Source organism: Cucurbita moschata, unplaced genomic scaffold, assembly GCF_002738365.1.
Source record: "Cucurbita moschata cultivar Rifu unplaced genomic scaffold, Cmos_1.0 Cmo_Scf00003, whole genome shotgun sequence".
Classification (NCBI taxonomy): Eukaryota; Viridiplantae; Streptophyta; class Magnoliopsida; order Cucurbitales; family Cucurbitaceae; genus Cucurbita; species Cucurbita moschata.
This window is the reverse complement of record NW_019268519.1, coordinates 6,965,049-6,978,101: the sequence shown is the minus strand read 5'-3', so window position 1 is coordinate 6,978,101 and position 13,053 is coordinate 6,965,049. Positions and strand designations below refer to the sequence as shown.

Below are 13,053 nucleotides of genomic sequence, written 5' to 3'. Positions count from 1 at the left end.
AAAAAAAAAAAAAAAAAAAAAAAAAAAAAAAAAAAAAAAAAAAAAAAAAAAAAAAAAAAAAAAAAACTCCAGTATAAGTAAAACTCGAATGCATTTATCAACAGTTATTTTTTAAAAAAAGAAATGCATTTTATCATTGAGGACATGTTCATTGGCATCTTTTCTCTGCCTGAATTTTGGAGCGTTCTCCAGTTGTTCAATGCTGCAGCAGTTGTACTTAGACGAATTGGAGAAGATGGTAGGATAATACAGGAATTTATTGCTCTTGGTAACAAGGCGAAGGATGCAGCTTCAGAGGCCATGGATGCTGAGGCTACTCTAGGAGATATACCGGATGAATTCCTTGACCCGATCCAAGTACGTTTCGCTCCACTTATAGTATGCTTAAATTGATGGGTTTCAGTTACTCTTTAGGTAGCTGAGTTGTTGATTTCATTATGCATGATCACTGCGCATAAGAAGTTTTTGAGTTGTGCCTTCAGAATGGAATGGTTTTGCTTAGACATATTTGAAGCTTCAAATGAAAACTGATATTATGTTTGTGTCTTAAACCGGTTATGCAGTATACTTTAATGAAGGATCCTGTGATCTTACCTTCTTCAAGGATCACGGTCGACAGACCCGTCATTCAAAGACATCTCCTTAGCGATAGCGTAAGATTTGCTTTTCCCTTCCAAGTACATTTATCTATCAGAACAAAGTGTTCGATTTCCCAGCTAAACTCTACACGATTTGCAGACCGACCCGTTCAACCGATCTCATCTGACTTCGGACATGCTAATACCAAACGAAGAACTGAAAGCAAGGATCAAAGAGTTCATCATGTCAAAAAAATTGAAGAGGCAACCGGACGGAGGGGTTGCGATGCAGAGCAGCAAGGCGACGATCCAACCCACAAGCGGAGAAATGTTGATTGATTAAAATTGATAAGTTAATAGGTTATTATGTTATTCGTTTGGGAATGAAATATTTTCTTAAGATATTTATATTTGATACAATGTAAAGACAATTAAGATTATTTTGTTTGGGCACACTATTTAATGCCTAGGCTGTCTGACCTCATAGGTTGTAATATTTGAAAATAAAGATCTGTAACTTATCAGGCTTCTTCTGCTGAGTTTCTCTAACAATGAACATAAAGGAATTCTGAAACTTAATATGAACAACATGTTCTTTAGCAACTAAATATGAGGTTAAAAGGTGATCTCAACAGATTATATGCGCAGAGCTATATGTATAATAGATGTAAATAGATGCAATAATGATGATAGTTCATCTTAGCTTTCTAACATCAAGAAATGAGTAATATAACATCGATACTAATGGACCGTTCTAATGGTTAAATTGCTTCAATATTATCAACCTATATCGATGTTATAAACGTGTCTCCTAGTCCATTGTTACTGATGAACGTTTGAATTTATTTGTATAAAGTCGGAGTTGTCAATTTCTCAAGACTTGTGACTGCTAATGATAATATAAATATGAGTTTGGATCTAAGAACAACGTAGATGAGCATCAAAGTAACTAGAGCCATTATAATTTTCATTGTTACTTTGTACTCTGTCTATGTTGTTGCCAAAATTTAGATTGAGAAAATGCGTATGTGACATGACATCAACAGGTATGAAGAGGGAAGAATGTCGTTACATCGGAGCTTATCACAGTAGCTTTGATGCTCAAGTACCTATGAAAATTTGGGTGTATCTAGTTTTTAGGTATACAAATAGGTTACCATACCTAGGTTGAACTTATATGAAAAACCATTACGGTATTTCACGTTTTCTATATGAATTAGGTTAAAAGTGAACTGAATCAAACCAAACATCGATACCATCAGTTAAGGAAGTATGGTGCATGCCTTATTAGAAGGTTGAACATGGCCTTAACCTCTTGCTGGGGCCGAGCCTTGTCTCATTGTTGAGTTTGATAAGATGGATTGGACTTCGACCCAATCTCCTTTCCTTCTCTTTGGTCTCGAGTTTAGGCTTTTGTGTTTTTTTTTTTTATTTGTCTTACATATTTCCTTCTTTCCTGGTAACAAGTAGCAAGTCTTCAATTCTTGATACATCTTCGTACTTCCAAGATGAAACTACAAGATATATCATGGGCTTTAGTCATGATCTTCTTCAAAATATCTTCATCTTGTGGTATACGTAAAGGATCTTGCTACAACAAACCATCATTTGATTAGACTTTAAACCTCCTAGGCCTATCAATCTCCTATTATTGCTAGATCATGCTGAGGTACATATCGGAGTAACTGTGGTACACTTTCAAAGTGTGAGTTGGACGGTTAACTAAGCTAGTTGTGTAGTGACACTCTTAACCATGATCTAAATCCTAGCTATATGAATCTCATTTTGCAACGGCCATAACGTTAACTTTACCTGGGTGACAGAGGATTGCATTATTATAGTTCTTCACCAACTCCACTCACCTCATTTGCCTCATGTTCAACTCTTTCTATGTAAACAAACACTCGAGATTCTTGCGGTTGGTGAATACATGTATCTTCTTTCCATACAAGTAATATTGTCATATCTTAAATGTGAAACACCATAGCTGCCAACTCTTGGTCAAGGGCAGGATAGTTGCATTCATATTTCTTACGTTGTCGGGAGCCATAGGAAATCACTTTGCCTTTCTATATCAACATGCAACCCGAGCTTTTTTTTTTAGGTATTGTTGTTCATTATGAGATTACCTGATCCATCTGCCGTTGTGAGTTATGGTGCAATCACTAGCTTGTCTACAAGCTCTTAATTTTGCTCACATGTTGTTGTCCATTAGAAAGAGATAGCCTTGTTAGTTGAATTCTGGAGAAGTTTTGAACAAATCTTTTATAGTAGTCTGCTAATCCCAGAAAACTTCACTTTAGTGATTGAGGTTGATTTTAAACATTTCAAGACCGCCCCTATTTTGGTAGGGTCTACTATGATCGCTTTAATCAATACAGCATGTCCTAGAAAAGCCACCTCTTGAAGTCAAAACTCAAACTTTGAGAACTTGACATATAGCTGGTATGAACATGAATAAGACTCTCCTTAAGTGATCCTCATGATCCTCCTCCATCTTGGAGTACATTATTATTTCGTCAATGAAGACAATGACGAATAAATTGAGAAAATTCTTGAACACTCGATTCATCAGTTCCATAAACATTGTAGGAGCATTATTAAGACCGAATGACATAATGGTAATGCCATTATGTGCAATCTTTGATATGTCCTAATCCTCAACGAATGGTAACCTGACCTTATCATGGTCTTGGTTGTCCTTGTTGTTTCACTGAAGTTAGCCCCATAGTTCCTTCGCATGTGGCCAAATCGGGCCTATATCATGTCATAAAACTTTGTCCCATTGCTCATGTGATAACTGTTACTCATTTGAGCTTTTTTCAAGCTTCTCGGGAGTCGTTAATTCTTTAATGAGTCTCATGGTGTTCATCTAGGCTATGCAGGCCTCCTCGATAGTGACATATCATCACTGTAACATCTAAGAACCTCAACCCTAGAGTTTCTATACGGGATCCTAGAGAACTCTATAGGTATTAATGTGGTGGCTAGCTTTTCTTTAAGCTCTAAGATGTTTCCTTTACATGTAAGTATAATGCTCAGTGCCTAGGATTCTGATCAAGATTCAGAAACTATCGATAAGAAAACTCTAGCCAGTTGAATCTAAGAACCCTCATACGCGCCTGGATATGCAAACCCCTAGTTCACGAATGTTGAAACTCCCAAATCAATTTGATGTTACCCAAGTAAATGTAAGACTTGAATTATCTTGTTGATCAAATATCTCAAGGCAAGAACACTTCTTTGAAATTCGAATCACTTCACAAGCAAGTTCAATCATGTCAGACTTGAATGATTCTAAACATACCATCTAAACTACATAGAATTGCAAAGAAACTTAACCATTGGCTGGAAGGAAGCACAAACTTTCATATTTTATGACCATAATTAGTCACTAAGGAAGCACAAACTTTCATATTTTATGACCACAATTAGTCACTATGTAAATGTAATCTTAAAGTAAATAAAAGCTTAAAATATATTAAGAAACACCATAACTCTATATTGTCATCCACCCAAAATTTGTAACCATCCAAGAACAAATGAACTCTGATTCTTCTTTAATGTGGCATGAACTACAACATATTGTGATAATTTGAACAACATTTTCTTCACATCTTCCTTAAATTTTATCTTGCATGATTGATGCCTTGGTTCATATCAACCATATTAGGCACCTGACAGCTTCAATAATCCCTTATATCTCTTGCGACATGACTACGTCAGTTGCTAGTCTTAACCTATTTGTAGCCACTAGTATTGCTACCACCCAGATAGATACTTTAATCCTGGTTTCGGGAGGTTCTATCACTATTTGTGCATGCTTTACTAATAATCCATACGCATATGTGTGTGTGAAACTTGGTTCCTAATGAGGGTAGGTATCATTACGACGTCGGGTCCATCCTTTCTTCGGACAATGATAATGTCGGCCTTAGCTCAAGCTTTTTATTGTTATCCTCATTTCAAAGCTTCACTAGTTGCCTATGTCGATTCCGTAGCCTTAACTTAGTGAGCATGCATATCGAATCCTATGGAAGACTTTATGCACGGTCATATAATCCTGATAACCATGTGCTGTTACTAAGTTTGGATCTCTCATTTGAGGTTCATAGTTAAATCTATCGTCTATTGAACGATCCTCCACCAGAAATGTCCTTCATTCCATATCTCATAATGCGCCTGTTGTGCACCTAGTAGTCCTTATAAATGAATATAGACTCTATCTAGAACCATTGCAGCCATGATTCCCATAGCTCACTCTTCGTGGTATGTGGAACTTATTTCATTTAATATCATAGTAACCGAAACTTCTAATTGGTAATGGTTTGCTGGGTTTGAACGTCTCGCTCTCTAGGGCATCATCTATAAATCTTTCAAAGGCCAATATGTTGCTTCCATGACCCTTATTGGCCTCATCTTCATGTACAAATGTTGTAACTTTCACACTTCAATGCTTTAGGATGACATCTTTTTTTTAAATCTTTGTTATGTAAACCAATATCATGCATAGTGTTCATTCGAGACTTATAACCCTTTATGTTTTACTTTACAAGTTCAAACTACATACCTAGTCGTGACAAGACATGTTTTCGAGCTATATACCTAGTCGTGACAAGACATGTTTTCGAGCTACTTACCTAGTTGTGACAAGACATGTTTTCGAGCTGAATAGGATGTACGACTCTCTTTCTAGTTTATATATTTACCAATAATATACATTCCCGTTACAAAAAGTGGGATTTAGGATGAAACTAGAGATATCCTAATAATATTAAATTGGATTAAGTACTTGTCTTGAACGGAATATGAATTTCCTATTTAAATAAGGAATAAGAGAGAGAATATAAATAAATTTTTTCTGGCCCACAGACGAAGATTACATTCTCGGCTACATCCTTACCCTGCCCTAATTCTCGTCTTATCTCAAGCTAGTTTTGATGTATGTATTAATACTTAATAAATAAATAAAATTATTAAATTTGAATTTTTAAAAATTATATTATTTTATTTTATAGGAATTATATTAAAAAATAGAAACTGTATATAGAGGGAAAATATATATATATATATATATATATATATATATATATATATATTTCTCAAATTTAGAATAATCTAATAAAAATAAATAGAGAATTTAAGGAAATTGAAGACGGAAACTGAGGGCCCATCCTCTTCTCTCACCCCACCTGTGATCTCACCTCTCCCTTTCTTTGCTCCTCTGTCGTTGCTCTCATTCTTGCCGTCACCGTCTCCGTCGCCGTCGCCGTCGCCTGCTGAGATATTTGAGAAGCAAACCTGTTGACAGGCGACAGTACTGAGTTTATTTTTGTTCTTAACGCTTTGTGCTTCCGCCTTCTCATTCTCTTTCACTTAACCATTAACCAATTGATAGAGGAGATAATTGAGTGTAGCCTATCTCGCCCTTTCATGTTCAAGATCCTTATTTATTCCAATTTCCGTCAGTTAATGATTGATTATGTGAATGAAATAACGACTTCTTAATTGTAATTAGAAGCAATTGTTAATACTCTATTCCTTGTTCTCATCTATCTGAATGTAGGACAGCAATTTTGGTTTTGAAAGTAATTTCGAGTACTTGTTTTTTCCTTTATTTCTAGGGTTCTTTTGTATCAGTAAAATTATTGTTGAAGATGTATATATTTTGAAGAATTCAGTTTTTAATTGGGGATGTCTCGAACGGGAATCTGTTAGCTCAAATTGCTTGATGTTTTCTTGCTGGATCATATTTCTTGAAACTTATCCAATCCAACCAATCTAAATTTATAAGCCCCATTAAGTTTTCTCCAAACATTTATAATATCACTGATTTAGGGTGCTTTTTTTAAAAATGGAAATCTTAGTTTTGGAACGTGGTGAAGTCTAAAGCTCTTGGAATGGATCCCAAACACACGGGAGAGATTTTGAAGTAAGTTCTTTTCAACGAATTCAGTATTGAAATTCCTTTAGTATCTTTGGATAGGGATACTGGTCATTAACTTCTAAATTTGTTGTGCAGGCATTTGGACAAGCAGGATGAGCTTCTTATGGATGCTTATAGATTAATGTCCCATGAATTACATAAACTTCAGGTTTCTTTTCTTTTGCTCTTGATTTTCTGATCTGTTTGATGAACTTGCATTATCCATTTCATATTGTTTTTATCTGAGTTCTTCTGAGTGAAAGTGTTTGAGCTGTATTGTCCACCTTTCTAAGTTTTTACCTTCTAGAAGAATTTAGAAAAAAATCTGACATATTACTACATATATGATTCTATACGCCTGTCTTTATGTATTAACCTGATTGGCAACCGTGGATATCTGATTCAGTTAGAGATTTTTTATTTTATTTTATTTGGCTTTCATTTTAAGTTCTTAAGCCTCTAGGGCTCTGGCTTATGTTCTGATTGCAGAATATAGTCCTTTGAAGTAACTAAGAGTACAGTGCTATTTTAGATTTTTTAGTACTATAGGATTTCATCGTTTTGGATATTTTTTTTTATGATAACTTACTATCAATAGAGAAAGACTGGGAGGGAGGTTGCCAAACAATATTTCAGTCTACTTTCAAAAGATATTAATGCAGTTAAAAATTCAAAATCAACTTAATGTTGTCTTGTTGTATTAGCCTGTTATATTTGCTCTTGAGATGAAACTTTGCTTTTTGAGAGAACTCCTGGAATTTTGGGTTACTACTGGAAGGTTGTTGGTTCTATTACTAGTGCTTGTAATTGCAATTCTAATATTTGCAGGTAGAAGAAGAAATGCTCATGCGCAAGTTTTATGAAATAATGTCAGCTCATGGTCTAACAAAGAAGGTTGTGATATCCAAATTGCACATAATTATACTTTGGATGTTCTTTTAATGTTCTCAAAGATGTCAAATTCTTAATAAATCTGACTTAATTCTGATCTACCTTGGGAACTTGATTGGATGGAATGAATAGCTTAAAGCTTGTAACAGCGGGTTCCTTCGAGAGTTAGGCTGTTAAGAAGTAGTGCAAGGTTCTCAGTTGCCATTAACTCTACCTTTGACTAGACTAGGTCTCTAATAACTTCCAGGTCAGGCTAACCAGTTAACTACTAAGGACCACAATGTACACCAAAACAGTATAAAATATTAAAGCACAATGATAGCATCCTATGCATTTCAGTCCCCTTAAATATGATTAAATTCATCTCCCGTTTAAACAAACCACAAAAAGGTTTATAGTGGGTAGAAGACATATAGATCATCTGCAATAAATGTCAAGTTGACCAGAGATATGTTAAGTTGTACTTTCATTAAGGGAACTACCAATTAATATGTTTTTTTTGTGTGGAATATATATGGCTGTAAAGGAATATGGTGTTCAATGATTCTAGAGATTTAGGGAAGGAGCTTGGTGTCACAATCGCACTCTTTGCGACTCACGAAGCGACTGTGCGACACTTACTCTTGTCCTCAAGTCAGCCAACCAACTGAAACTTAGGTTGCCGGTGGCACAATAGGCCTGATTTAACCTCCACCACATTCTTGAAAAATGGTGTTAGAGAAAGTTTTGGAAAACATTTTGAACGCAAATTTTATAAGCTAGCAAGCAATAAGCCACAACATCAATAACATTGATAGCATGTAACCTGGGTAGGGAGATTTGACGACTAGTTGTATCCATTACATTTTGAGGTAAATTGCATTTGGCAAGTGGAGATATCAAAAGTGGCGAAGAGTAATACACTCACAAAATTACAAGAAAAATAAATTACTACATTAGAATGAAAGACATATAATAAAAGCAAGGTAAAAGGATTTGGAATGGGCATGCAACCATGGGTAATATGCCTTAGGCATGCATGACTGGGACATTCTCTCCCACTTAATTGGATGATGTCCTTGTTAACTGAATCTACTCAAACTCATCAATGTGAATAGCGACTGACTTTAGGTCTTCAATGCATTCTCTATTGCATAAAGGAGTCCCTTCACTATACAAGGAACTTTTGCACATCTCTTTTTGGCTTGCCTATTCGTCCTATTCTCTTAGCTAGGATCTCTTCTACTTTTTTTTGACATTATTCTTCATTGCGAGGGGAGGTCGTGTCACCTCGTTGTGGTCGTTGTTCTCTAAATTAGAATGGTAGAGTTTCAAGTTACTTACATGGATAACTGGGTGAATCTTTATCCATGAAGGAAATTGAGTCCTGTATGATGCCTTCCTGACCTTCTAAATGACTTCGGCTAGTTCTTCATATTTTCACACTAGTCACTGATCCTTGTTGCTTCTAGATCGAAACTATTTTGGTCTTAACTTGATCAGAACTTTTGTCTCTGACTTGGAATTCCAGTGGCTTGTGTTTCAGATCCACCCATTTCTTCATCCGCCTAGATGTTTTCTCTAAGTAATCATGAGCTACTTTAGAGGTTCGTCTCTACGCTTTGGTGAAATTGTAGTCTTGGAGACTCTTTCCAGCATATGGATGGTCAATGACATGAGCCTTTGTGGGCCTAATAAACTTGACATTCAACAAGTTGTCTAGCTATTTTCAAAGTTTGCTAATTTGGGTGGAGCCCTACGGTACATATTTTTGGCATGCAGTCTCGTCTCCGATAGTAACTCAGTTTCATGATCCAACCCTCTATGTGGCGATAAAACTTTAGTGTTAGCCTTTCTAGAATTACACCTTGGTGTTTTTCTAGCAGCCCTTGGATCTTTATAAGAACTAGTCTACTAGTGGGTTCGTCGTGGGTGGGGCCTCATTTCAATTGTTAGCGTTGATATCATCTTCACCCCTTTTGAATGTTTGACACTAGTTTAAAAGATGGTGGGGTTGGATCCCATCACTAAGCATTTTGCTAGGGGTATGGGGATGTCTTTGTGTTTGAATAGGAACTCCTTCCTTAACATGATGCTGAAATCGTACATCTTGACAATCACAAAATCATCATGTCCATTCCAAGTCGCCATCTTGATTGTAATTCTCTTTGCAATTCCCAAATTGGGTAGGGTTACCAAATTGACGACCTTCGTCTTCCTTGTATCACTGTGCCAGAGTATGTTCAAGAACTTTGCTTCGGTCTCTGTCACGAAGTTGTGAATGGTTTTAGAGTCGACCATAGTGCTCTTGGTTGATCTGTGGTTAACTCAGGTCTCAACATACATAAGACCCCGTCCACTAACTCTTTCATCTCCCTCCAATTTTCTCTGAAGAACAGATAAGAACTTCAGGGGCCCCATGTGGGGGTTGTCGATGATTCCGGTTGATGGTACTTCAAATTTTGCCGTTTTAGATTTGACTTTTGAAGTCGTTTTAAATGTTGCTTGGAAGACTTGGAGGGCCGCTCTATTTGAGCACTTAGATACTCGATGGGCCCCCTTATGTATGGAGAAGGACGAGGGCCCAATTGTAATTATTTTGGTTGTGCAGTCTCAGCTTAATTTCGACCTCTTTGTTGAAAGGGTTTATAGTCTCCTCCTCTAGTTCCAAGTCTATCACCAGCCCTTCGGCAAAATTTTGTTTTTTTTTCACACAAATCATAGTTATCTTCCATCAACTTAGAAAACTGCTTGACGTAGTCTCGGATATTTCTGATGTATTTCAATTCCCTAAATTTTCGTCTTGTTAATGTCTTGACATTCTCAGGGAAGAATTGTGAATCAAGTTTTTACTTTTATCTCTCCCAAGTGTATGTTGTCATCAACTGTCTTGAATATTCACATACTTGGATCTCCACCACAACTTCGCATCGTCAGCTAGATGCATTATTGCTAACGTAACATTTGCTTCCTCTGCCGTAGTATTTATGGTTTAAAACTACTATTCAAGATCAAAGATAGAATGCTAGATTCTTGGCATCTTGAATCCCACTGAAGGACTTAGGCTCTAGAACCTTTAGTTTGTTAAACTGGATTGTACCCCCCTACTAGGGTTTGAGAGTTTCTAAACCTTTGACACGCTTGTCCATGTGGATAACAGAGCCTATCGACCTATCCCCACGCCCGAAGCAATCAACTGTATGATTTTGTCTTTTAAGGTCTCAACCTTGAACATGGGCATCTCATCTAGGCGGCCAGCTACTGCGTTAATTTTGTCGGTTTTGGTGGAAATCTCATCTAGATGAGAATCCAAAAACCAATTATTGTTAGGGACTTCCTGTAGATAGAACATCTGCTCTTTGATCTCGACCAATTAGTTGACATGAGACTTGCCCAACTGCTTAGTTGTCGACATGTTTACTAATTTCACTATAGGAATTGACGTAGTTCTGTTCCAATTGTCACAATCGCACTCTTTTGGGACTCACAAAGCGGTTGTGTAACACTTACTTTCACCTTTGAGTAAGTCAGCCAACTAAAACTAGGGTAGCTGGTGGCACAAATAGCCTATGACTTAGAGAGCAAATGATTTTAGAAACGGGGTTAGAGAAGGTTCTGAAAAACGTTTTGAAGCAATTTTAGAGAGCAAATGTTATAAGCTAGCAAGCAATAAGGGACCATTAATAGCATATAAATAGGGTAGGAAGATTCGGCAGCTAGTCATATCCTCCTACATTTTGAGGAAATTTCCTTTGGTAGACGTAGATATCAAAAGTGGCGGGGAGTCATACACTCACAAAATTACAAGAAAAATAATGACTACACCAGAATGAAAGACATACCATAAATCAATTGTCTGTTGCCTTTTAGCTAACGTCTATGGATTGAGGCAAAGTGTGATTAAATCAATTGTCTTGCATGAAAGTTTGACATGTTGAATCTAGAAACAAGATATACTCAAGTCTTGTTCTACATTTGATTAAAAGAAGTATCAACTCCAATGGCATGAATCTCGTTTCAAAGGCTTAGATCCACAAAAGCATCTTATCATATTCTCTAGACTGTAATAAGCGTTTTCAGTCTGCATCTGTCTGTTGGTGGCTTGTACTACAATTGAATCCATATTTTTAACTTTCCATGTCCTCCAAAAATGGAATTGAAACTTCACATCATTATCGAAGGTGGCTATTTTGAATATCCCTCTGCAGTCTTGCCATCTTCATTTGTTTATTCATTTTTACTTTTTGGTTAAGAGAATTACGAAATAGAAACAAGACTAAGGGACAAAGCTCCACTTTGTTTCTAAAGGAAAGTGTTGCAGCTACACAAAGAATAAGTAGGAGATTTTACTGAAGCAGTGCGCGGCACAATGGAGGCAAACGTAGTTCTTGAACCTTCACCTTCTTTGGGTGCACTTTAGTTGGCTTTGTTTATTTTGTCTCTTAGTGGGGCCTGCAGCATTTCTTTTCTTTCTAATGGCTTCCCTTTGTAGTCTTCTTCCTGTTACAGGCTTTCTTAACTTGGCTTATTGCTTAACAATTTCAGATTTTAGCTGCCCAGTGAACAATATCTAAAAGTTCTACTATTTCTCTTACCCCACAAACCGTACGGACAAACTCCTACTTTTCATCCCACGTTGGTTGGAGAGGAGAGCGAAGTATTCTTTGTAAGGGTGTGGAAACCTCTCCCTAGCAAACACGTTTTAAAAACAAAGAGGACAATATCTGCTAGAAACCCAAAGAGGACAATATCTGTCAGCGGTGGGCTTGGGCTGTTATATTTCACAAGAATCTTCCAGATAAGGAGGTGGATGGAGAAGGAACTCCTTGATTATCTTCCTGAACTTCTATGAATGTCAAACTAAAAGCCAAACACATCACAGAAGAGTTTCTAAAATCCCACAAAAACTGAGCCTAGTCAACAAACCTGCTCAAGTCATGTTAAAGTATTTCTAAAAGGAGATGGATGGAACAAATTCTTGCAGGTTGCCCCCGTTAGATTGCCACCCCCCATGTCGTTGAGAAAATGCATTAACTTCTATTTATATGTTCTCTACTTGAGTTGACTTATTTAGATTCCTACTAGGATTGCGCAATGCACATGTCTAGCTGTTCCTCCTTTGGATCTAATTAAACTAGTATGTTGTCAAAATCAACCACTATAATCTCACAACAAATTATTTTGATACTTGTTCTATCAACTTCGTGTCGTGTATGTGCTGCTAGTATTGTTTAATGAGAAATGCGTAAGAGTCCTTAATTATTGTTTATAGAGTTTTATATTCCAATACTCTACTTCTACTTCTAGGATGTATGAAAATAGATCATAAGTTGGTCTAGTGGTAACTTCAAGAAAATGTTTGCATCAATTTATTATCGTTATCTTGTTCCACTCGATGAGTTTATTAAAAATTTATTTTGTGCATTGCAGAGTGAAGATGGTCGTGTTAGTTCTATTAGCAGAGGAGATGCGTTAACTATATCTAATAGTGACGCTAAAAGGTAAAATTACCACGACCTCTCAACTCACTGTGAAAGGAAAGTCTCAATGTGACTCGCACGTATGTAATTTTTCTCTTCATAGTATAAACTAAAATTTTGATCATATGTAATTACAATTACATAAGCTTTTGATTTTTTTTTTTTTTTTTTTTTTTTTTTTTTTTTTTTTTTTTTTTTT

General features: G+C 36.3%; 1 protein-coding gene across 1 annotated transcript in view; it reads left to right on the top strand.

Moving 5' to 3' along the window:
* LOC111439459 (probable ubiquitin conjugation factor E4) overlaps positions 1 to 1,107 on the top strand; it is a 7,413-nt gene extending 6,306 nt beyond the window's left edge. Inside the window, exons 14-16 of the mRNA XM_023077132.1 lie at positions 193 to 357; positions 564 to 653; positions 739 to 1,107. Of these exons, the coding sequence (XP_022932900.1) occupies positions 193 to 357; positions 564 to 653; positions 739 to 921 (438 nt within the window). The 3' untranslated portion in view covers positions 922 to 1,107. The remainder of the gene's footprint in view (positions 1 to 192; positions 358 to 563; positions 654 to 738) is intronic.
* The last annotated feature ends 11,946 nt before the right edge of the window (positions 1,108 to 13,053 follow it).